General features: G+C 38.7%; 1 protein-coding gene across 7 annotated transcripts; it reads right to left on the reverse strand.

The window, feature by feature from the left end:
* LOC115235091 lies at positions 1–26,742 on the reverse strand. Of its 7 annotated transcripts, XM_029806676.1 has the most exons (20): positions 26,085–26,742; positions 25,805–25,949; positions 23,102–25,510; positions 16,840–17,020; positions 16,537–16,603; positions 15,454–15,524; positions 8,376–15,286; positions 8,114–8,244; positions 7,297–7,998; positions 7,103–7,220; positions 6,803–6,927; positions 6,572–6,715; positions 5,180–6,418; positions 4,647–5,068; positions 4,338–4,571; positions 3,102–4,040; positions 2,845–2,974; positions 2,423–2,759; positions 1,210–2,335; positions 1–1,126 (listed from the first exon to the last, which is right to left on the reverse strand). In XM_029806676.1, the coding sequence occupies exons 4-20, from the start codon at positions 16,995–16,997 to the stop codon at positions 526–528; spliced, it is 13,455 nt and encodes a 4,484-aa protein (XP_029662536.1). In that variant the 5' UTR covers positions 16,998–17,020; positions 23,102–25,510; positions 25,805–25,949; positions 26,085–26,742; the 3' UTR covers positions 1–525. The 7 variants fall into 7 exon arrangements, with proteins under 7 accessions (XP_029662536.1, XP_029662527.1, XP_029662563.1 ...); XM_029806667.1 differs by lacking the exon at positions 25,805–25,949 and having other exon boundaries at positions 526–1,126; positions 23,102–24,566; XM_029806703.1 differs by lacking the exons at positions 23,102–25,510; positions 25,805–25,949 and having other exon boundaries at positions 526–1,126.
* Between the last annotated feature and the right edge of the window lie 472 nt (positions 26,743–27,214).

Here is a 27,214-nt window from a genome sequence, read left to right on the forward strand (position 1 = left end):
TTTTAGAAAGAATATTAAAAAGTTTTTTATTTAACTTTTTTTCGATAATTAGCATGATGTAAGTTTGCGATGTAATTATAGGTTTAACAAATTCGATTTCAACAGACCATATATGTTTCGTATTATATAAAAGTATCATATCTAACATATACTCGACATTTTTTTAAATAAAATATTCTACGAACTTTTTAATTGTACTAATCGTTTATACGATCTTTTTTCCTCTAATGCTATTTTTTAGTTGTGTATCATCACTTTTACTATATACATGTAGCATTCTATGAAACGAAGAAATAAAAAATAAAAAGATACAAACGACATTAATTGTTTTTCGTTTCTGATATCGTAAATAAGTTTCATACAAAAATTGTAATTATGGTTTTGTATTATAAATCCACACATATATCAGTTTTCGCGGTGATTTGCTCAATCACTATTAATGATGGAAAATCCTGAATCTCGATATAATACGAAATTATGTATCTACCTACTTACCTGTATTATGTGAAAAAAATAAATATGACATTAGTCGGAGTTCGACAAGATCGCGGCATATCTAGGATCTTTCCTGATATCCTTCAACAGTATTTTTGGATTAATATTAATCAACGTAGACAGAGTGAGGCAGGTTAACCTCATACTATGACCTCCGACTACCATATATGTGTTCAACTCAGCCAGATTAATTGGGCTGCTTGGTATTCCGTAATGGGAGGACGGTTCACTCTCCGTCTCTCCCACTTCTAATTTTGTCTTTATGCTGCGTGGCATCGACTGGTATGACATAAAAGCGCTCGACGGATATCTTGGCAACGGATTCGTGGATTTGCGAGCGACAGCCTTGAACACACGCGGACCCGGTCTCGCGTACGAGACGAGGGATCTAGTCGTAGACTTTCTCGCGACAGCCTGATGACCACCGCTAGCACTGTCACCTTTAAGCATCGAAACGCTGGGAATATGGCTCTGGTTGCTCTTCATCGCAACATCACCGAAGTCCAGGCTCCGCTTAGCCTGATTCACTATCAAGTTCTCCACAACCGAGTTCAAATTGGGAATACTCTCGGTTTTCACTGCGGGGCTTGAATATTTCGGAGCATTATACGCAGGGAGCCGTATCGGCGTGCTAAAATATAGACATTCGCGTTGTTTAATTAGGCGTCTTTTTATAGAGGCGACAGCAGCGTACGAGGTACAATGCGATCTTACCCTTTCGACTGATCCTGCTTCTGTTGCTGTAGCTGCTCCTGCCATTTCTGCGGCAGATGAGAATGAAACATGTTCTGATGAGTCATTCTATCGCTGTCAGTCTCGCAAAATTCCTGGCACCACTGACAGATCCATCCGCGCCGTTGAACCACAATTGATGATAGGTTCTCTGACCGTTCTACAAAGTCGCGAGGCGATTTTTTGACGACATTCTTGTTCGCACAATTCTTGGGTGATGACAATCTCGACAGAGGTATCTCTTTATACTTAAACGGAAGATTGATTTTTGCATTGAAAGCGGTTTCCGGGCCTTTCGATTCCTTGTGCACGTAACTCCAATGTCGCTTGACGGATGGCAATGAGTTGCTGCGAAAGATGCAATAGAAGCAACTGTAGATCATCGTCAGCGTCGGTTTGCCGGGAGATATCACAGGTTCTTCTTCCTCTTCTTCCTCCTCCTCCTCTTCCTCCTCTATATCGTCTAACGTGTCACATGAATCGATATCCTGTTTCTTAGGCATCGACGGCTTACTTATCGCCTCGCCACAGGAGGATCTGGCCGTCGACGATAATTCCTGGTACTTAAACTGCATCGTGGGGTGATTAAATTCCCAATGCTCCAGCAATTCGGCTTTGAAGGAGCAACTGTAAGTGCAATATAAGCACTTGAGATTGTGCTTGGGAGTGGCGTGCGATCTCATGTGCGATTTCAGACCGGTGTAATTCATGGCCGTGAAGCCGCACACCTCGCACTTCTCTCGCATGTCCGCGCGATTGCCAGCAGTGGTATCGCTGGCATCCTCCGCGTTCAATTTCCTTTTTTTGGTTTTTAGCGGACAGACAATACCATATTCCTTTTCCCAGAACTCATTGGTCAGTTTCGCGTTTCCCCAAGCGGATGGATTGTGTATGATCTTCTCCGGCTCCTTCGGATGCTTTGAGCGAATATGTTGACGCATTATCGGCTCCGAGTTGGTACTACGGTCGCAGTAGGGACACAAGAAGCTGAGTCGTTTCAAATGCGAGTATTGAATGTGCAGCTTTAATCCGCGCGGACGATTGAAGATCATTTGACAGTGCTTGCAGACAAGTGGTTTTTCCGATATCTCTTCGTTTTTCTCGCAAACTGCGCGTAAAAATCGTATACGATATACTTCATTTTGTATGGGAAGGATTGAGATACAATAATTCTGAATATGATCTGTGTACTTACATTTATCGTTTTTGGGCTTATTTTCGTTGTTCTTATTCTCGAGTGCTTCGTCTTCTTTCATATCGATAATAAGATCCTCGTTGTCTCTGCTGTCACCATCATCGGTATCTATACTGCTCCTATTAGCATCTTGAAGGATGTCGCTCTGCAGATTAGATATTGTAGGCGCGAGATTTACAGTTCTCTTGTCAGTTTGGGTTTTTTTGGGAGAAATTGCGTTATCAACTTCTTGACTTCCAGCAGATGTATTACCAGATATCTCGACACTTTTGTAGATAACATTGATGTTTTTAGCCGCCTTGATCATAATAGTCTGCTTCTTCAGTAAAGTCATTACCTGCATAAAATTTATATACATAATTCTCGCTTTTCTGGCGTTTCTAACCTGATACAAAAAATTACAAATCTTGATAAGAGCATACCCAATCCTCAATCGCATTGTCCGGGGAGAGTGGCTCATGATCCGGAGATTCTCCATTATGGCGTTTTCCAAAATGTTGTATTAACGCATTACGATTCACCGATAAATATCCGCAAGCTTTACAATGCCACCTAAAAATGAATACATATAATCTTTTTTAATAATATTTTCGCAAAAAAAAATGAGCAACTTCTAAAAATGTCATAATGCAATCTGAAGACAGATTGTGTTTGCATTCTAAGATTTAATATCACTTACCTCGCATAATTCAACTCCCTGTAAAGGTGATCTCTCATATCGTGCTTATACTTGGTTCTGAAATTATTACACAATGTACAGATGTATAGGTTGCCATCCGGCTTGCCGTAAGGTCCAAATCTTCCCACATCCGAGTCGTTCAAATCAGTCGCGCCCGTTTCAGAATCTTTAGTCGATTTGTTGACATCACGCGCTGTATTACCTTTGCTCTGCTCGTTTCCCTTTCTAATTCGTCCGTCGCCTTCCGCTTCTTCGGCTAGTTTGTCGCACGAAAGCGATCTCTTTGATTTCTCTTTAAACTGTTTGTTATTATCATCGCCTGACTTTCCTGATCTCATCTTAGCTGACTTTGTCAAAATGTCCGTATCATTCTTGCGTTTACCCAGAGATACCTTTGAAGGGGACGACAATCCTTCGTACGTCACAGGATCTTCAATCTCCTCTTCTAAAAGAATACCGCGAATATGTCGAATCCGCGGCACACTTCTTCTCCAAAGCGGCGTCGTGTCGAAGGGCTCATCCTGCCCACCTTGCTCCGTAGTTTCCGCATTACGTTTATTGACCCCCTTTATCCTCTGATAGATCACAATATAATCGGCATTGGAATCTAACGCATGCTTGCCACTCATGTGTTGCTCGAGAACTACCTTTCCGCTCGTCTTGAATGAGCACAAGGTACACTTGTATTGACCATTCTCGCCATGAATGGTATCTGCATGGACGGTTATATCGGCTTTGTAAACACACTTAAAGTCGCAGAGATTGCACTTCCAATGATTGCCGTCCGGATCAGGAACTTCTTCCTCCGTTTCCTCGTTAATCGTTTGTTGAACGTTCTCCGTATTCTCGATTTCTCTAACTACTTTTACGAATGGTCTTTTTTCTGGATGCTTATCGGTAAGATGCCGCTCCACAACGTGCCTAGATGATATTTCGATACTATCAGAAAGCATAGAAAATGCACTCCCGCCACAAAAAAAAGATCTTAAAACATCTGACAAGTGTAACATTTTTTTCATATATCAATTTTTTTGATGGATGAATAATATTATATTTTATGATACCTGTTATTTCAATTATACAGTAATATTAATGATTACTATTAATAGAGTAATACTTGTCACATGTTTTAAAATTGTAACATTGTATATAAAACAAGAAATTTTATTTAAAAATATGAAAATAATGTAACCATGTGCGCTGCACAGTTGAAAAATTATATAAATATATGCAAACCTGTGATAATGATGATGATTACAGTGGGAACATTTGTAGAGCCTTGTATCGTGCATTTTTAAGTGAACACCCATCTTATCAATTGCTATATTTTGGCTCTCTTGACCCGGTGGCGGTGGAGGACAATGCGGACAACGGAAATACGGTTCTTCCGAATGTAGAGCCTTCAAATGATATCTCAGCATCGCTTCATCCACCGTTAGATAATTACATTCGGCCACGCTGCACACGTACCTATTCGCGAGAAAGTTAATAATTGTCGAAACTAAATGTCGTATAATATTTTGCAATCTCAAATCTGATATATACCTTTTATGTTCCGGTACAAACTTTGGTATACTATCGTCTTCTTTGCTTTCTTTGACAGTTTCTTTCGGCTTTCCACCCATTCGCCCGTTTTGGTGCGAGCTACTCGCCAGATTCACCATCTTATCAAACATTTTCTCCTTCTTATCTAAACAGGGAACGGGATTGACAGGTCCGCTCTCGGGCACAGTTTGGTCTTTCGCGTGTAATTGTAAATGTCGGATAATGTTTGTTCGAACTTTCGTTGTGTAAGGACACATGGCGCACTGGACTTCCCGATTATAAATCGCCTGACGCGGTAATTGCTCTATCTCGTCAGGACTGAACGATAACTTCTCGACGTCCGTAGACTTTTCAGTCTCTTGTTCCACTCCGGATTTTGCACCTTTACGCTTCTTGGTTTTTCGTTCAGCGGATCCAAAAGGCTATAGAATTTATATATACGAGAGAATTATATAATATACTTTTTTTTTTTTAATATATATAATATTTGTTAAAATTTAATATGAATAATTATTCAAATGAAAGAGACTTACAGTTGCTTGCACGATAAACAGGCCTTCGACCGATGGGTTTGTTGGATCTGCAGGGACTAATTTCGTACTGAGATGTTTATGTTTCGTCTTCATATGTGCTGTAGCTTGATACGAGACCGCGTATCTATTCTTACACAGCGAACATCCGAAACGCTTCAATCCGTGAGCCTTCATATGTTCCAGAAGAAAACCGATTCTAATAAAACGTTTTTTACAATGTGGGCAAAATAAATTTCTGACAGGTTCTCCAAAATTACACTTCTTAATGTGCGTCTTTAATAAAGTCGCATTCGGCGCCGCGAAACTGCACTCTAGATAACCACATTTGTACAGTTCAAGTCCAGCACGGCCGGTATCTTTGATGTCATCCAAAGTTAAAGGTTTTTCTGACTGCACGTCTGCAGACGTATTCGTAGACGTCTTTAAGGATGTGCATTTATTTTCACTAGTATCGCATAATGCAGACTGTTCGTTTTTTTCAATCTTCAGCTTAACGGAAGACTTTAAATCCGTCGTTAAGTGATTTGCATTATCTTCAACGTTCTTATTCTCTGCAATTTTCTTTTCGCTTTCAATATTCTCCAAAATCTCGATGTCACTGTCCTCCGTTTTATCTGCGGATATTGCGGCATCATCATTAGAGAATGACGTGTTGCTAGAATCAATAGCAAGAGTTTTTAAAAATTCTGGATTATCAAGAAGATTGGTGTTGACAAATTCGTTGCTGCAATCGAATTCACTCGAGAGTTCTAACGGATCCACTGTACCAGAATCATTTATGCACGACAGCAGCTCAAATTCCTGTTCCTGAAGAATCTGATTTACAGTACTTAACTTGCCCTTCTCCGATTCTTGCAGGAAAGATTTATCTTGTAGAGGTTCTTTCTCAGTAGTGTTTTTACTCGCATTTTCAACGATACCATCAGCGAGAGACGCATCTATAGACTGTTTTTTTGAAATATTGGAAACATTGGCACTAGCTTTCATGTTGCTCATATTATTACAACTGCTTCCATCGGTAAAGCTGGACACCGTAGGGTTGTTTGGTACATTAGATTGTTCTGGATTCGAAGCAATTTCTATATTTGGTGAAGAAATCTGATCATTTATTGCATCTTTCATAGAAGTATCCTTTTTGGAATCGTTAACATTCAATTCGATATTTTTTTCGTCCTCCTTTATAAGCTCGTTAAAAGTTCGCATAACGAGTTGTTGTATAACGTCCGCATTGCGTTCTATCTATAATACATGTTTTGTGTGTTAAATAGACAATTGATGATAAGCAAATCGCGATGTTATAATAATCCCAAACAGATTTAAAATAAAAGTGATTTTAACATAATGATAATAATATTTTTATTGCTGTTGTTTAATTAATTATAGCAATTATACCGTTGGAGGAAACGAGCGCTCAAGAGTTTGTGGCAGTCGATTGTAATGAAAAGCGCTTAAATGTTGGTGCATCTCGGTTAAGATCTCAGTACCATATAAACAATATACACATTGATACTTGGAATATCCGTGCATCTTGTAGTGCTATAAGTATTAAAACATGAAATAAATAATACAATCATTTCCCATTTTCTAACGAGAATCAGTTGAAATGAATGGGAAGATACTTACAGATATTAGTGATTTTATCGACTCGTGTGTAGAGTTACACAAATGACACGTGAATTGAGAAGATTGATGTTTCGTCTTTAAGTGCATAACGAATGTTTCAAGTGTATAAAAAAACTGTCCACAATCTAAAATTAATTCATATTAATAATTATCCACAATAAGATGGTACATATAATTTATTCTATTAATATATTTTTTTGTAATATATTAAAATATTGTATTACAATCGCAATACAAAATTATGCAAAAAGATTGTATTGTATTGTATTATACATTATCAGAATTATTGTAATGGCATACCTTGTTTGCACACAAATGGCTTTACATAATCTTGACGATTAATATCTTCCTGCTTTTGGACCGGTTCAAACATTTTACCTACTAGAAAGTAAAACCTGCTGCCGGGATGGCAAGTTATCTAAAAAATTTAATCCATCAGTCACAGATATTATATATTATTTTCTTCATTTAAAACAATAGCTGAAATTAATTACTTGGTGTTGTTGTACATAGGATGGCGTAATGGCCCGATAGAAGCAATAAACGCACTGATATCGACACGGACTGTGTTTTTCCCATAAATGAGTTTTCATGCTGATCCAGTTGTTTAAATACGTGTAGCAATAAGCGCACTTCTCGTAGTCATATGGTGGTATGCTGTTGTTCCGTTTGCTAGTCTCATTGCAGTGCTGGAGATAATGCTGAGAATACAGTGAGATAGAGTCGGTCGTATAATGGCAATCATAACCCATGCACTTAAAAAAATGAATCAGTTTCGTCTCTGTCAACATCGCCGCGTATGCGTCCATGGATTTTAGCTTCATTGCAATAGACGGGAACAACATATCCTTGGACGATTTGACTAGCGGCACAGGCGTTCGCACTACCTTCAGTATCTTCAAATTGGACGGGTTTGCCGACGAGACAGTCACTTGTCGCATCTTTGGGGCAATGGGCACAAAATTCGTAGCCAAACGATGAGTGCCGATAGATTTTGTCGAGGATGTTGGCGGACTCTTAACCGGAAACAACGTCACGTGCTCCGACGTGGCCGGTTGAATAACCTGAGCGTTCGCTAACGATTGCGGTATAATGTTCAACTTCTTCAATATTATAGCTTGATTGGATTTCCTCAGGATAGTAGGTATCCCTTTATTCTTCGGAGAGATCTCTACTGCTTTTCTGATGTCATTTACCTGTGAGAATAATGTAATAACAAAATAAAAATATAATGAAAATGATTTAATAAATTGAATAATTTGACAATATTTCGAAGATAAGAAAATATTGCGATATATATTCTCCACTTACGATAGAACTTTCATTCCCAGTATTGTCGGATTTGGGCGCGAGACTAATCACGTTTTCAATCTTCAAAAACGAACACTCTTCCTCTGTGTCAACCTGTGACATGTCTATTGCGCCGTCCGATTGAGTTCCATCTAACAATCAAATAATTTGATCCATTATAATTCATAAATACTTACATATATAGAGATTCTTGATTAATATATTGAATTATTAGGAGCATTATCACAACGTGTAGATGATTGTAAATGCTTCGATCTCCTACCTGTACTTAAGACTCGTGTGTCCTCTTGATTATCCGACGATTGTACCGGCACAGATAGCATGTCGCCGCTCAGTCGCCTTAACCTGATGAATTTCTTCGGTGGACTGACATCACCGCGTGATACCGATGTTTCCAACAAATCCTCATCATTTGATTCTTTCGCCAACAGACGTTTGGCAGTGGCGATCGGTATGACATCCGGTGGATTCGGGATCGACGACATGGGCTCGCTCTTAATCTCCACTTTAATGTCAACTATTGGCTCGGACACAGGCTCCAATGGTTTGACATTCTGAAGCTGTGCGGCCAGCCTCTGAATTGTTGTCAGCATTGGATCTCGCGACAACAATGTGTTCATGCTCGATGTCTCCTTCAGGATCATGTTGACGTCGGTTGGCGGCTCGGAATCCGATTGCTCGCTACTGGAATCCGATTCGAAGATCGGCGCCGAACGCTCATTGTCGCTGATTTCACCGTCGCTCTCATCGTCTTTCTTGCACGGATCCATGATTGCAAGAGGATCCCGAATCTTTATTCCATCCGCTTTGTCGTTCGTCATGTCCTTCATCTCTGATTTATCAGTAACCGACTGTTCTTCTGTGGAAGAAGAATTTTCTTGACTATTCGGTTGACTCAGCAAGTCCTCCTTGATTATATTGTTCTCGGATTCTACGGTAGAATTCGTGAGAAGCAATAAAGGATTTTCTCTTATCTCCGGAATGTTCAGCGCTGATGAATCGCATTCAGGAACAGGACTAACGATCGCATCTGTGCGCATCTTGTCCTGTAGCTTCTCTATTATGGACAAATCTGGTTTAGAATAGTTCTTTAAAATACCGATATTGTGAGCAATTTCCTGCATCATCTTTTGCCGTTCCCGCTGTATTTCGTCCTCTTTGTTTTCTAATTCCGGCGGGCAAACAAATACGCTTAAATTACCAGTGCTCACCGGTCCTTCCGGTTGTTCTTGAGACACTCCTGACCTTTCCTCCGTTTCTTCTTCCTTGATGTCGACTGCTTCCTCCGTTTTCGGTTCACGTAGAATATATTCTTCCCCGATATTATCATTGTTGTCTTGAGATACTTCTCTCACGATATTCATCTCCAGCACATCCTTGTGTTCTACGTCTTCAAGTACAGAAATTTTCGGCTTTGTTTCTATGACGAAAGATTCTTCTGCATTGGCAAAAGTTGTTTCTCGCGACATCTCATCGCTACTACTCGCGACATTCTCAACGCTCGTTGCAGACATATTAATCTTCACGATCTCAGTACTCATCTTAGTATCTCGATGCCAAAACGCAACGTGGGCCTCCACATTATGCCGCTTCAGCTGCACGTAATTGCAACTGCGACATAGGTAGCCGTAAACGGCGCCCTCCTGCGGCACGTCGTCCTCGGACGCAGACTCGTTGAACGTGTCGTTGTGTTTGCGACACATTTTATAATAGTGCGTTCTCATAGATGCCTTGGCCACCGCTTGATAAGAACAACTGTTGCAGTGGAATCTGTATTCACCTGTGTGCGTGGTACAATGCTCGTAAAAGGCTTCAAGCGCCACGTCCGCCGCGCCTTCCGTGACATAGTAACAGAATCTGCAGCGGAACTTACATACCTGGCTTGTTTCTGTCGCGGATGCTATAATCGCGCTACTCTCCAGAATCGCAGTTTCGGCATTCGTCGGGTTGAGACGCGCAATTAGTATCTCTTGTCCGGGATGATTCATCTTATAATGGTGAACAATGTTTTTGCCCGTGAAGATGCACAACAGGCACTTGTACTTGTCCTGGCCGGTCCATATATAGTCCATCAGTTGTTTAATCTCGATTTTGTGAAAGAGTTCCTCCATTTGCTCGTCGTAAATGACTTTTAATGTTTCTTTGCAAGATGTGTTCGTGGTAGCAGTACACGGTGGCGCGATAATAACAGCATTTGTTGTACTTTTTGTTTCTTCCGTCTCGATCTTTATTGTAGGCTTATTTTCCTCAATGGAAATAAGCGACTCGTTCGAAAGTGCTTCCTTAATTGCATCCAAAGATTCTGTTAACGCCAAATTTAACTCGTTATAATCTATATCAAAACTATCGGTTTTTATAGGTGGTTTAGTATCGCATTTTACTAAATAATCTACATTTACGTTGTCAACAATATGATCATGCTCGGGAGGTTTTTCCACCGCTACAGTCTTGTTATCTTCCGATATTGATCGATTATTTTCTACAGTATCCATTGAAACATTGAGTTCAGTATTTGTCTCTTCGATATTTGTCTGAGCGGTTTTAGGGGAAGCGGTTTTCTTCTTCTTTTTCTTAGTAGACACTATTCCCATCTGCCAATTAGATTTTTTTTTCTTCTTCTTTGTCAAGGTTTTTTTCGCGTTCGTCTCAGTGGTTGGTGGTTCGTTCGTGTCCTCATCGAGATCCGCTTCGCTACCCTTGTCGGTCAGCGACGCGCTCTTCTCTGTCGTTGCCGGCACCAGTCCCACTAGGATATTGCTTAACAACTCCTCTCTAGTGGATGTTCTAGCTGCGCCACCGCTCGTTCTTTTTCCAGCAATTGTACTACTCGACATGGAAATGTCCGATAGCGCGCTCTCCTCATCCGTAAAAGACATTCCGTCCTCGCTCTTGTCGTCGCTAAGCAAGGACGTCTTTTTCGATTTCGAATTTCGTTTACTCACATTTTTGCCGGTTTGTCGTCGCTTCAAACTCGCCAGCGTGTCCTCTGAATCCTGATCGGACTGCTTCTCCGGTCGAAGAGAGACATCCACCGCTGCGGCTAACTCGGATACATCTATGCCGAAACTTTCATCGGACGAACTATCAAACATAACTTTAGAGGAGTCTATCTTTGCGATATCCGTTTTCTCTACGACCACTCGTGGTTCCTTCACAACATCCTTATGCAAGATGCGTTTGGATCTACGTAGCGGATCATTGATTTCCTCGCCGCAATCTCCTTCTTGATTCGATGTCTTATTACCAGTGCTGTTCAACCTCTCAGTTCGCAGAGCCAGTGGTTGATCCTCCTCACTATCAGAACTAGGAATAGATTCTTTAGAACGTAAATTACGAGTCTGTTTAATGTCCTTTTTATTCTTAACTTTCGGTTTACTCGACTCTCCAATATTACGAGATCTCAAAGCTTTCTTCAACTTGGTGTTGTTCGCTATCGTTTCGGTACTTGGCTCCGCAATCTTCTTCTCAATCGCGCTCGTTTCGTCCTTTCTAGAGCTCGTTGACAGCGTGCCCGGACTCATCCCTGCAGCTGGCTGATCTTCCTTCAGTAATCGACACATACGATGACCTGTTGCTGTCACTACGCCTTCACTAATAAACATTTCTCTGATATCCTCTTGCAACATTTCCAGTGAATTTCTTCTCTTCGTTTTTGTCTTTGGTTTATCTCCAGAAATTTCATTAGCTCGATCTGCAATGTCAGAAACAGGTTCCGCGCATTCTGTTTCATCTTTATCTTGATCCAACGGACGTTCTATTTTACTTTTATCCTTGGATTTTTCTATAGAGATTTGATCGACCTTATCTTCAGCTTGTTTCTTCGCTTTATCATCATTTTCTAATCGACTATTTACTTGCTTATTGCTTTCTGATTGAACATCAGTCTTTTCATTACTATCTTTTAACCGATCTTTCTCCTTATTATTTTTTTTCTTCGCACGTGTGTTTTTACTTTTATCATTGTCATATACTTGAACGTCACACTTTCCGTCACAATTTCCTGATGAGCTATTATTTTTCTTCGCAGTAACATCTTCAACTAGCTCTTTACTTACATTATCAGATACCGTTGTTTCATTTTTCTCTTCCAAATTTTTAAGATCCGTTGTAGAAACTGGTATTCTCTCTTCGCTCGCATCAAGATCGGCAGTTAAGACTTCGAGTCTCTCTGCAAGACACTCATCATCCGAGCTATCCGACACAATTACTCGTCTTTTCTTCTTGGTTGAAGTCTTCTTCGCTTCAACCTTAGCTTCATCCTTATCCGAACTGCTTTCGGACTCAGACTCGATAATCTTCTTGATTTTTTTGAGCTTCTTCGTCTCCAACGCCTCCCCAAGCTTCTGTATCAGTTTGGCTTGTTCAAATAATTTTTTTCCTTCACCGGATTCGAAAGATTTCCTAATGAGCGCCTCAATCCATTCCTGTGTTACCTCTTCCTTCGGCTTCGACTCGTCCGCTTCTGACTCATTCTTTTTGCTTTTCTCTAAATCATTAAATTTGGAATCACTCGTCACCGAATCTGCTTCACCAATCTTCACCTCGTTCTTATTAGTTTCTTCGACGAGAGACGAGATAACCTCTCCTTCTTTTGCAGTATCATTTTGCTTGGACTGGAACAAATCCTCCGTTACGCGACTGTTATCGCTACTGCTGCTTACTTCAGCACTTGCATCATCTTTGCTCGTATTCTCAAGACGTGAATTTTTATTTTTTTTCTTATTATCGCTCTTTGTACGCGACAAGCCACGTGAAATGCTTTCGGTCTCTTTCGTTTTGTTGGAGACGCGATTTGACTGCGGTGGTTCGTGTCGCTTAATTTTGGGAATTTTAAATTTCTGCAAACCGGAGTTTTGACTGGCCTTCGTGTCAATCACGCCGTACAGACTCTCTAACGGCGACTGCATCCTGTCTTTCGGCAGCTTGTCTACCTTCTCTTTTTCAGGTTCTGACTTTTGCGATTTAGTTTTTTCTTTTCTTGTTTTTATGATCGGCGGTCGTTTCCTAGGATCCTTCTCATTGTGAGTGGCATCTTTGGCTTTAATTGGCGTATTCACGTGTTTATCTTTGGCAAGGCGTGGATCTCTTGCGGAACCGCTAGTTTCTTTGGTCTGGTTCAAGTTCGTCGTATTATGCTCTGTACGAACGCGTGGATCTCGATTCGGAAAGCCGTCTCGCGGCCAATCGGGTCGACGATTAAAACCAGGCCTCATTTCTGTCCTATTTTTTTCGTAATATCCGTCCCTCCCACGACCTCTGTTACATCTATCCCGCGTGCCCCAGGGATACGGTGTACTGGGCCGCGGATACGAAGTTCCTGTAGAATTTTCCTGAATTCCACAAGGGATCACATTTTCACCCACCCGGTTGGCGGGCCCCTCCCAATTCGGTCTCACATGGGGATACTCCGTTGATCTATCAACGGCAAAAGCTGGATCGTAAGATCCTTGACTCATTTGAAAACCTCTGTATTGCGACGCGACCGGAAACGCGGGGGAAGACATTAAAGGAGATATATCCTCCCGAATATTTTCTGGTCTTGCAGTCACAAGATTCATATCTTGCGGTCGTGCAGTAGGAGTTATTAATGGTCTGGGACCAGCGGGTAGAGTTGGACCAGCCGGAAACTGATTCGGCCTAAATTGTGGTTCCATCGAATGTTGATAAGGATGCTGAGGTTGCAAGGATGATTGGACTATTCCGCCATATGCGGGAGGTGTCCACTGCGTGTTACCAAATGCATGATCGTTGGTGGCAATCGCGGAAGGTTGCCAATGCATTTGATTAAGGTGCATGTTGTAGTAGTCGATACCTTCTATCACAAATTCGCTCTCCGACCTAGACGGAGCCGTGTCCTTCCGTCCTTCTGGTGGTAAGTTTGAACGTCTCTGATACAATGGAACGTTTCTCTCATCCGATTTGTTCGCAATATTATGATAAAGAATTGATATCTGCGGTGATGCTTCCTCAGGAATGTTGGAACCAGCAGCTAGCTTATCTTTCGCGCTTTCATGACCGTGAGAATCGCGTTGACGTGGATGCCTCTCGTAGTTATCCGCATAACGTGGCTCTTGGAATTTGGAATTCGAAAAAGATGTTTGCGGTACCGATCGATGATCGTTCAACTGATGAGATGGTCCTTTAATTTCGTTCGACTTTACGCTCGAGGTTCCCGCTGCATTCGATAAGCATTTTCTAGAAGTGATCTTAATTGTATGCTTGTCCACCTCCTCTGATCGCTTCTCGTTCTCTCTGTCTGACAAAGGACCTTTCGATACTTTGCCGTCTTTGGTCGCTTCCTGCTTGCCAGAATCTTTTTTGTACTTCGCAGCGTTTTCATTCGCCTTATCACTCCTTTTCTCACTATCGCTTTCATCGTTTAACAGTTCTGCCAGATCTTCCATGGACAGCGGAGGCTCACTCGAGAAAGGTGGTGGCGAAAATAAAAGCGGTATCGATGACGGTTTCGGCGGCAGCTTCGACGACGTATTGTGGTTATCTTTTGGTCTGGGTGACATAATCGCAGGTTTCGCAAACAGTATCTCGGGATCAGGAGATTTGAGTCTCACCTCTGGAACGTTGACGGGTGATTCCGGCCTAGAAGAATTATTGTCGGTTATTATGTCTAAATTCATCAGCTTGCTCTTCTCTAGGACTGATGTTAATCGCCTAGAGCCGCCGAGAGAAGGCACCGGAACAGTTGGTATGTCTTGCGAATCCAACGCATAGTTTCTGCCGTCGTTGACTTTTTGCGGCAGATTGTTACTGATCAATTTTGCCGCAGTTGCTACATCGTGACTAGAAGCGATTTGCGAAGACTGCCAATCATCTCTGCTCTTTGTAATAGTATGCCTCTCCGATTGTTCTAGCATATCCCACTCGGTGAAAGAAACATCCTCTGAATTAGAATCTGTCGGCGATGAAATGGTTATTTCTCTCCGATCCGTAAGCGTTATAACCGGTATTTTACGAAATTGTCGTCGTCTTTTGTTCTTGGACAAGTCCGTGTTGCGCTCCATAGGAATTATTACGGGTAAAATTTGGCAATCAGGACTGGAGGATCTGACTGTATCCGGACTCGCCGGCGTTTCTTCGATTTCTACATCCTTTTCCGCGTCTTCTAGTTGTCCTGCCGCTTTCTTGTACTGATCTGATTTCGCATTCTCCAACGAACTAAAAGTCACAGAGAAATTCTTTCTTTATGTATATAATGTTTCTGGTATCTGCTATATTGCGGATTTTAAGAATACTCTGAGTGAAAAATTTTGACTTAAAAGTTTTCTTCACAATTGTTTGCACTTTTTCTTTTTTTGTAATTTTCATACGGATGTAACACTTACGTCGAAGATTGCGGTGTAATGCCATCATTTTGCTTAGTTGGCATTTGCAAACCAGGCGTATTTCCCTGAAACTCGTGTCGAATTAGAATGATTAAAACACAAAAGTCAAACATGCACTACGGAAGCCTGAAAACATTTATAAGTACAAGAAAACGATGCAAACAAATGATATTACAAGTGTGAAGAACCAAGGATTGAGTATGAAACGACAATTCTAGAGACCAAAAAGAGAGAAGAAACTTGTTCACAATTTTGTGTTTTCATTATACATTATTATCTATATATGCAGTGCATTTAAAATCATATTATATTTTACAATAAATGCGTACAAAATAAGTGCGAATTTCCGGAATCCTTCATAAAATCTCGAACTGTACAGACTGATAGATATAGATATTGTATATAAAAATTTTCAGTTGAGTATGTCGTGATGAGAATACCGCGACATTCCTGAGATAAAATAGATCATTATACGGCGTAAATGTGACGGAAATATTACGTTAAATTAGTATATATCATTTGCACTATTTCGTATCTTCTATTAAGAAAAAGAAGAAAAAAAAGTGCAAAAATAATACATATAAAATATGCTGTTCAAAACAAACAGATAATTTTCTCAACTGTATACATACATGTATGTATGCATAACATGATAGAACTTTTTTATTTAAATTCTGCATAATTTTTTTAATGTATAAAATTTTAATGAATAAGCACAATTTCTCAATTCTCGTTCTCAGCGATAATATCTAAATCTACACACAAAACATTCAAAGAAATGATTTTTTAATTGTTTTGTGTGCAATGCATATAATAAAATATATGCGAAAATATAACAATATGTTTAACAATATATATACAAAAGCAAAATACATGTAGACATGTACAGAGCGTTCTAAAGTTTATTTTTTTTCAATATTTAAGAACATAAACATAACCATAGACAAATCTGGTTAAAACTTTTAGAACATTCTATATGGGTCTAATGAGTTTATTCATAAACATTAAATGAGACAAATTATCATGTATATGAATCCCAACTTAGTGTGCTTATATGTAACATGCATATGTCAGCGTATCTACCTTTTCTATTTTATTGTGCAGTTTCTGTAAAACATCCTCGCATCGCTGCAATGTCTCGATCTTCAACCTGTTCCGCCAATAACACTTTAGTTAATTAAAAAACGTCTACACTACAGTATTATATTTTTTCATGTAGTATTAATTTTTTACAATAATATAAATCCGTAAAAAAATTTCAAAAAGATATCGATACAAAAAAATAAATCACAAATTATTCAAGCGAAATTCATATGCTAAACTATAATTGTTAAATAATTATTTAATAAGTATAGCGGTTTTGTATAAATTTTCTATCCAATATACTTTTGCTTATTTGACAGAATCCCGTGGAGACTTTGCATTTTCTGCAATTGGATTTCCCGATTGTCCTTGTCCTTAACGTTTTGCAGCCTTTCAATCATCGCTTCACAAAATGGAATGTATTTTTGCATTTCTACAAATTTCTTGTCGCATTCGTCCATCTTGTACCTTGTTTTTCGTCAACCTGCATTTAGACAGAAAAATTACGCTATTTTTTTATAACTATTATTGTATTTTTATTTAATTTTGTATATTCATTATACTTTACAAATAAAATTAAAAAAGCAACACAATATCAATATAAATTACAGAATTTTCTCGTGTTACAAGAGCTGCGCTCAAACTTTACTTTTTAATGTGTGACGTTGTTTACTTTGTAGGAATTGTCCCATAAATCTTGTCGGTGGCTCGTTTGAAGAAGAGTGAGACAAAAATGAGAGGAAGCTAGATAGAGCAACATTTTATGATTTCGACAAACCTTGAGCGACCTCGGTAATACCGGTTCTTGACATTAGATAAGGCTCTTGAGAAACTTTCGCTTGTTCAAAAAATAAAGGGTATAACAATTTTCTAATCGAATGAAAATCTTTCTTGTAACAAAAGAACATCCTCTCTATACTTTTCTCAAACAAATTCTATTTTTTCATAAAACATACAGGTCCAAAAATAGATTTAACATAGATTACGGTATTTTGAATATGCGATGCATTTGTGCAATGATAAAGAAAAATCTCGTACAAAAAAGGGGAATGCAAGATGCTAGTGAAGATTTCTTAAGACTTATTGTGTCACTATCTTTGACATTATATTCAACTAGTAAAAGCCCCATTCAAGGATGGGCAAAGCATGATCATTTATCTATCTACTTCTCTCTCTCTCTCTCTCTCCCCTTTCATTTATTCTATCTTTATCGAAGTGAGAACGGTAGTTGCGTTTTATTATATAAGATCTTTCACATGTGTGCGCGTACAACACAATACACACACACACACACACATACACACAGACACACATACACATACACAATTCTCTTAATTCTGTATGCAGTAATTCTCTTAAACATACTTACGTCGGCATAATTGCCATTGTAAAAAATGGTATGTAAAATCCTAATTATCGTAAGTTGATGAAAACTCATGGTCAAATAATTTTATTATTATTTAAATAGTCGTCTTTTTCCTGTCAGGTACGAAGGAATAAACTGTGTATTCTTTGATATTAACGCAGTGTTGAGAATTGTAAAAATTTTTTACAAATTATTACATAATCTTCTGCTGTCGCAGATCATCTCAAATAACTCCATCTTTAAGAGGCAATTATGCGATAAGTACGACCGTTATAGCATGCTTCTTTGGTCGTTTGCTCAATTTCAATCTTTCGAAAAATTGGTAGATATTCAAACTGCATTGTTTCATTTTTATCAACTAATTCGATTGTGTTAATCTATCTATTTATCGTAGAACAGATACAATATAATATTCATTGATGGCTCTCTTCATCTAATAATCTTCATGCACTGTGATTTACTTAAAAATCTTCATTGAAGTAATGAAAGTGTGACATATTTCACAATTCTATTCTTTAAAATGTTTGTATCATTAAAATACAACAGAGCAATGCAATTAATAAAATATATTGTAGGCACGGAGTAAAGCACGGAGATTATTATTCATTATTAATATAGATCACACTCTCGGCGATACATAATTAAAAAGCTACGCTAAACGCTTTGCGACATTAGTACGCAACTGTGTTTAATGAATATATATATATATATATATATCATAGCGATCAAGCTATTCAACTTGTGTAATACTGTTTCTTTCCTTTTTCCAGTTCTCTCTTTTTCTAATTCATCTGCTTTGTTGTTAGCAGCAGAATAACAGAATTTCTACGTGATTTCACACGATAATTGTGCAAACGTTACTCTGTCCAAACATACAAGTTGCACACACACTCTCTCTCTCTCTCTTGAATATATTTTCTTAGAACTTCTTCTATATATGCACAGAGTTGAAAGGCAGAGAACATCCTTCGGGACGAGCGTCCAATCTTCGTCAAAGGGCTGAATGACGATGCCGTACTTCGACCAACGCATACACTTCACTGACGATCGATTATTTTCCGACGATTCTCTGCGCTCTTTGTCACCACCGTTGTTCACAATGTGTACAGGGTGAACCATAAGTCATGCGCTACATTGGATTTTAAAAGAATGTAATTTCTTTTTTGTAAAATAGATTAATTTTAAGATTTGGTTGAATTTAATACTACAATAGATTTACAAAAGTTCTTATTCTCAATATTTGCGATTTGTTATTCTCAAAACTTTTTCATTAAAACGATTTTATAACTTAAATCATATACTTTTATAACTCGTATTACAATCGACGTTAAATTATGACAATTATTCACACAAGTTAAAATCGTCATTTATAATATAATCTGATCTGACGTGTGATCAAAAAATACACGTGTCATTATTATATATAATTTCTTCTAACAAAATGTTATAATCATATCCGAAGTTTTACATATGTTACAATTCGTAACTTGTAAAACACTGTGTATAGTAGCACACGCAGTCGCATTAGACTTACGCACTAACGTAAGTGTTACGATATCCCTAGTTTCGCTGTAATAAACGTAAACTTTTCCACCAAAGCTATAGCTAATCATGATGGTATTACACGAGTAAGGAGACTGATATTGATCCAATCAACCCCTTCCGCACGCAGTCCTCTGAAGTATTTATCAAATAAAAGCGATATTTCGGTGTTTAAAACAGCTGATAACACAACATACAACATTCTTTTTCCAAAATTAGAATAATTCTTTTGGATATATTTATAGATCAATGTGTGATGCTTTATAGCGGTATATTTATAACAAGCGAGCAATATATTAGAAAGATTCTTTTCAGATTATAAACCATAATCTGAAAAGAATCATTTGTTCAATTCAAATTGTGTGAGTAGTATATAATTTTTAATTCGAGAGAGAGAGAGAGAAATAAAAGTAAAAATTATTATATTGCTATATACAAACGTTATTTGCGAATATCATTGAATAAGAAAGAATTGAAAAAATCATTTGCTATTTATCCAAGTGATATTTATGTACACTATGTACATTATGTACATTATGTACAATATGTCAAAGCATTCCAGAAAGAAAATACTATAAATCAACACATACCTAAACACACAGATTGAAAAAATATTAAGATTTATTGAACACATGTGTACATGTGTGCGTGTAATCTAAATAATTTAATTTTTATAAAAAATATAGCTTATAAGAGAAAATATTTTGTTTTTTTTTTACTCAAGATTTTATAAAGTTTATAAATTTAAAAAATTTTTAAATGTTTTAGAATATTCAACTTTTAAAAGACGTAAGGAAATGAAAAGAGGAATAATATAACAACACACATACGCATTTTTCTTTATGTTAAATGCGTATTATGACATTATATCATATACGACTCGTACGACTCGTTGCGGCCGTTTATGGTGATAAAATATGTGTGTATATGTGTGGGGTCGTATAATATATTCCGGAAAAATTATTTTAAACTTGCGCTGAATTGTGCAAGTTTGTAATGTCATATGTACAGCATAATGTCATATGTACAGCGTAATATCATGTGCAGCATTGCGTAAAATGTTGTAATACGCTTTTCGTCTTCAACAGTGTACAATATATTTGAAAGTTGTTATATTTCTGTAACATTTCAAATAACAAATTTCTTCTTTTTTCAGCTTGAACGTATCTTTGGCATAATTTTAATTCACAAAGATACTACAAGATATTCCATCTTGAAATTGGAAAAGTTGACACCCAATTGCATTCTCAGCATTTACGAAAATTCGTGTATCCACCAGTTTTGCGACCAATTTTGTCTATGTGAAATCACACAAGTTCCAGATATCAAAAGTTGATACTGAGACTATGTTGTTTAAAAACTTACACTTTTCACAATTTTGCACTCTTTTTTATGATAAACACATTTGTATCTTTGTTTAAAACACACATTGTTCGTAGTAAATAAACAAAAATTTATTAATACAAACTGAGGACGTTGCATTTTACATACACACACACACATCACAATCTGTATCATAAATTTATAACAAAATAAAAAGTTAAATTTAAATAAATTTAATGTTTTACACATATTTTGCAAAATATCACCATATCCCTAGAAATTTGTAATAAAACCATATAATTATTTTCAAGGATCATACTTAATATACATACACACTTTATACACTTTTTAGAACAAAACAAATGATTATCAATTTCGCTTATGGAAATAATATAGACATAGAGATAAATTCGGCATCTGTAAGAAATAACCACTTAGAAGCACTTGCAGTTACTTCCCAAGTTTGTTCAGACATTTCAAGACGCCATATTTGATCCCAAATCAAATACTCTGAAGTCGAAGAAAACTATGTAGAAGAAGAATCTTTATCACCAAAAATTAGAAAGATATTCGGTTTGAAAATCGAAATACAAAAAATCGAGAAAGAAGCTAATCATTCCAAGAGACTATCAGAATTTCGATTATCAGTTAACAAAACTGAAATTTGGCCGAAACAAAAATCGAGCAAGTTGTGTAGACTTTGGAAACGTCAAGAAGCACTTTCCGAAACTGCCGATCGGAATAAAAATGTGATATTCACCGAAAGCTGCACGTGAAAGATAAAAACAAACTGGTAAGAGCCACGTATTCACGTGATTTGTTGAAATCGCCAACAGGTTAGCTACACGAGGAACATATATTCACATACGTACCAATGTCTAAAACTTTATTTATCGAAATTATTCAACATCACTAATCGATCCGTCAGCACACTCTGTATTATATTCTATCCACATACCGCACCGTATATTACTGCATGTATATCCTGCAGAATTTTACGATCCAGAAAAATAGGAAGACGAAGACCAAATGTGTAATAGACGATAGCAGTTTAATTCTACCAGTAGACGGCGCAATGTTCGCCATGGCGGCGCCACTTGATTGAAAAAAAAACTCTAGCTTTCTATTTGGCAATACATGCTAGCGAAAGCAAGTCTCGTCAGTCGTCGCATGACTGTTCAAAAGTTCAACTAGAAAAAATACATCGTTAAGAAATATTAGAATATCCAATTAAAAAATATTATAAGTTATCAAAGTGCCTACAAGATTTACCCAATATATGTGATTATAATAAAAGCTACTGTACAATTCATTTTCTGTGACCGAAATGATAAGAAAACCGAAGAAATATAAATATATTCGAGAATTTTGAAAAGCTCAAAAATATAACGGAAATATGCAAAGAATTAAATATTTTAATATTTAACAAATCTATCGCTAATGGATTCTTAATATGTTGCTAATTAACACAAACAATTTGTATTAAATCGCACACATTTTATTTTGAGAATTGTTTGAAAATAGTAGAAATTTTGTTTTGGAAATGTTTTAAAATGTTCAAGAAATTTTCTATATAACATTTAATGTACCATGTAAAAAGTTGTAAATTCATTTTTTAATGTTAAAAAATATCTCAAAATTTTCTTAGATTTCATGGAATATTGAAATGTACACGTAGCAAAAATATTTAATGCAGTTACACCCATGAAAATGATTATGATCGTCATTCGTTACGTAAATCATGTCACTAGTACAACGTTAATAAAAGAATACATTACACATATGAAAATCGTTTCCCTCTCGTGCTATGTAAAGTTTCATGCAATGCACAATATGGCACAATAGAGACCATCGTCTCTCCTATAGTAAAAATATTGTAGAGCCATAAACCTGTCGGAACTACGAGCCGTACTCGTGTAACACAATGGCGACTCCATTTGACAATTGCTCTTTTCTCTAAACAAGCAATATAAAAAAAACTCGACCAAAAATTATTTCATAATACACATTACGCGATAATCTTAAATCTTATTATAAAGTTATATTAAAAACATAAAAACATTGAAAATTGAAACGATAAAAATCTATTTTACGAAGAGATCTCGGTCCGGTTGCACCGCATATAAGAGAATGAAAAATACAATGAAAAATTACAAAACTCAATCGCAATCAACACGATCGTCTGTTTAAATTATCACGATTGACAAATAACGAAGTGAAATCGTGAAGTGAATCCAAGCGATCCATAATTAAGATCCGATGTTGGGGTGCAATCGGTCCTAAGAAAAAGCATCTAAAGAGATACAAGAAAGAGACGACTTCATTTTTGCGCACCTGATAAATCATTACACTCGAGGGAATCAGCCGACAATGCATCGATCGTCTCTTGCTTCTCGTTACGATCCTGCGTCCGCAATGCTCCAGCCTTCTCTCTCTCTCTTTTTGCTACCGCGACGACCGTGCAGTCGCAACGTTTCATCGACACTCCCTTTTCGCTTTTCGCTTTGGCATACAAAATTACACCGTACACAATGTCGCAATTACTTCGCGGCACTAAATCGCCTCTGACGATTTCCTTTTTTCGAGCTTCTTGCAGCGCTCTCTACAGCCGTGTGCAACGCCGTGTGGGAAACTAGAGCGTCGACAAAGCAACAACAACGCGACGACGATGAACTCGTTCCGTGTCAGCGCCGAGACACTCGTTGCACGTCGATGAGAAGAACCGACGAAGATTATCCGTCGCCGTTACGATCTTCGATTGCACTATTATAAGCGCACATTGGTCAGAATCAACCATGGTCAATATTCCTTCCATCAGTATTATAGGAGATAGTCTCAATCGTTATTCCAGGACTAGTGATTCAAATTGCCGGTTTAACTTATTTCTCATGTGATGCCAAAATAATATTCTTATACAGAGCAGTTTCGCTCTCTTTATCCACTTTATCAACCTTTTAGAAGCCTGTTCTATTAAATAAGGTCATACGTGTTACCTCTATATAATAATCTCTGTATATTATTCTTGCTTATTTTTGCATATGCAATTTTTCCTCAGGTTATTTCGCTAACGTCATTTTGCAAAAACAAAGCAGATATAATTGTAATCTCGATTCGTACATAAAAAAATCTCCCAATAAATTACACTTAAAGTTACACCCCTAGGGAGAAAAACACAGCAAAGCTCACGGAGAGGCGCGAATTAGATTCCGGACGAGTGACGCAAATTCCTATCGATTCGCATTGCAAGGTTGACGCAACGACTTCCTGCGCACAGCTGACGAAGTTCCATTGACATTTCACCTGGAACGTCTCATTCCACGTTATCGCGGGGCTTGAAAAGTTATCATCGCTCGTGGTCAAAGCGCATTCGCAAAAGATACACAACACTACACACGATCGGACACCATTCTTAGACGCACAATTATTTTCGTATTTAGTTGGATTTGTAATAAATAACAATGTCTTTCATTATCGTTATTGCTGTCAATTGAGCAGAATTCAGTCATGAGCAACGAGCAATTAGCTCTAAGCGCTGATTATCACAATAAATATTGCGCTAAATACCGTTACATACGTTGCCGTAGAAAGTCCAGATCCATTGTCCCGATCGTGATATCTTGCCACATGTCGATCAGATACTGCAATAACCTCTCCCTATTCCGGTGAATCGCAGGTTGTTTCGTGTGGGAATCATCTCAAACACGTTCTTCTTTCAGCTACACGGATTATTCGTTCGTATCGCCCGTTTTAGGCTCGGTATATCGCGACGTGAGAACAAACTATGTATATATCGTCTCGCCTAAAATTGTTAGAAACCAATCAGCCACTGCTTGCAACAATCACTCGCTATGATTGTTCCTACGTTATTCGCGTTCGCGACATAAGTATATTTATTCGGCATCGATTCGAACGAGTGCTCGGATATTCGAAACAAGAGTAAGGGTACTGAAATGACGAGTCGTCGAGTTTAACATTATCTTGTCACCTCACTATGCGCGTTGTTCTTGCGTCAAAAGTGTCGAGGCTCTGTGCCGAAAAAAAAAAAAAAAAGCTATCGTTAGATTTTGGCGCAGTTATGGTGACGCGTTTCTCGACGATTCGTAGATTACGTCACGAATGGTTCTGCTAAAGCGATCGACCAAGTGTACAATTTCCAAGAGTCCGACGATCCGTTGGATTCCGCGCAAAGATCTCTTCCGCCGAGATCCCTCGCTATCACGGCGTACACTGTCGGAGAAAAAAGGGCGTCACGACCGCCAAGGACCGGTAACGGTAACAACAGCGGTATCGCACGCGAAACACTGCGACCTGCCGTGTCAGAAGACGATTTATCATCATCACGTATACGTGTATATCGAAAAGCCAGCGCGACAACGCACAAAAATCGTCTCTTTCGACACGATCTCGATCAGTCAGTCTCCCCGTAGAATCCTCGAAACGATAATTTCTCTCCCTCCCCGAGATCTCAGTTCTTCGTCCCTTCGTCGATCGGGGCGCCTTTCGCTCTCTTTCTCTTTTTCGTCGTCCGCGATCTAATTGCGACGGACGCGCGAGGGATTTAATCGAAGGGCGCGCGATGCTTTACGCAATGGCCGCCGTATACATGGCGTCGCAACAAAATCATGTCTCGCGCCGTCGATCATCGTTCTCTCCTGCTCGCGGCTGTGATCACCGCGAGACACGTTCTACGATTGCGACGTCAGATCGATCCTCAAATTCCTACTCGGACGATACCCCTCTTACCTCGCGACTCGTCGTTCTTCGTCCCTTCGTCGATCGGGGCGCCTTTCGCTCTCTTTCTCTTTCTCTTTTTCGTTGTCCGCGATCTAATTGCGACGGACGCGCGAGGGATTTAATCGAAGGGCGCGCGATGCTTTACGCAATGGCCGCCGTATACATGGCGTCGCAACAAAATCATGTCTCGCGCCGTCGATCATCGTTCTCTCCTGCTCGCGGCTGTGATCACCGCGAGACACGTTCTACGATTGCGACGTCAGATCGATCCTCAAATTCCTACTCGGACGATACCCCTCTTACCTCGCGACTCGTCGCATTTTCCGATAACGAGGATATGTAATTCGATTCTCCTCACTCCTTCATCTCATATGATATCGTACGCGAATGTGCATTCTTTTTTTTCGCATATAGTGGTCGTTTGCTGCCAGCCGCCAGTCGAAGGGATCTGTGATTTGAGAGACAAAAGGAAGGGGATGTTCGATAGGATCTCGCAGGATCGTTAAATGTACGCGCGGTACTTTAATCGCAACGGCGCCGTGATTACTATAAAGTAATCGGAAACGCTTCAAACATTACTCACCATTCAGACGCATAGCGTGACTCGCAACACGGAGACATGCGGATCGTCGCAAAGCGACGCTGTGACCTGTGACTTTTAATACTGGGATGGCGGATGGCCGCGATATCGCAATAATAAATTCGAGAGAATGAAAAATCCGCTCGGAAGGAATAAGAGAGATAGAGATAGATAGAGAGAGAAACGATTTCTCGCGAGTGAATTTGGCTACGAATGCGACAGCGAGAAATCTATAGGGTAGAGAAGGGAGAGGAGGGATGTTATTCCGTATAAATGATAATTTTTCAATTTCGTCAACTATGTTCGATTTGGCCGTTCGCGGAATCTAACCTCTCCGACGAATCTCCGTATCGCGAGACGTAATCGTAATCGTGTCTATCGCAATTCGAAGGCGTCTCGGCATAAAATTCGCGGAACGAAACTCTCGCTTCGATTACGTCGTTGGCGTCTCGCGTGTCGCGCACACGACTTCTCGCACTTTGCATCGCGGACAATCGCGTTTCGCGCAACACTATGCACACGGGACAAGATTCGCGTCTATACGTGGATCTTTTTCTCTACTTTGTGCGCTTCAGGCTGGTCTGGGTCTGGGTTCGAGGAGGCGAGATGCAATGCGAGGCTCTGCGTCTGAGGGAATGTCTCCGTGCGAAGTCTGCTGCGCCCAGATTGCGACGATCCATCATTTCTTGTATCTTGTGCCCTCTAGCGTGCAAGACTCTTTAGCGCATGCGCGCGTCTCAGTTCGTAGAGTTTACCGGCATTGCATATATTAATACTAGATGCGCCATGTTTAGTCCCTTTTGATTAATTTCACGCGTTAATTTTTTTTTAGAATTATTTAGCGACTCTATATAACTGAATTCTATTTCGATTTTAAAAAATCTCGAATGTAAAAATTTTATAATCGAGAAATAAAAATTTTATCTTGTTGACGTGCAATTGCGCAGATGTTTAAATATGATGGTTTTTAAATTTCTCTATACACGCGGGAACTTCAAATCATGATCGTATGATTTATTTCCGCTGCTGCAATTGGTTAATTATAAACCGACGATAAGTAATTTTATTCAACTAGAATTAAAATCAATTAGCAAAATAATACATCGCGCGATAAATAATTATATAATTCTATT

This window comes from Formica exsecta, unplaced genomic scaffold, assembly GCF_003651465.1.
Source record: "Formica exsecta isolate Colony F162 unplaced genomic scaffold, ASM365146v1 scaffold109, whole genome shotgun sequence".
Lineage (NCBI taxonomy): Eukaryota > Metazoa > Arthropoda > Insecta > Hymenoptera > Formicidae > Formica > Formica exsecta.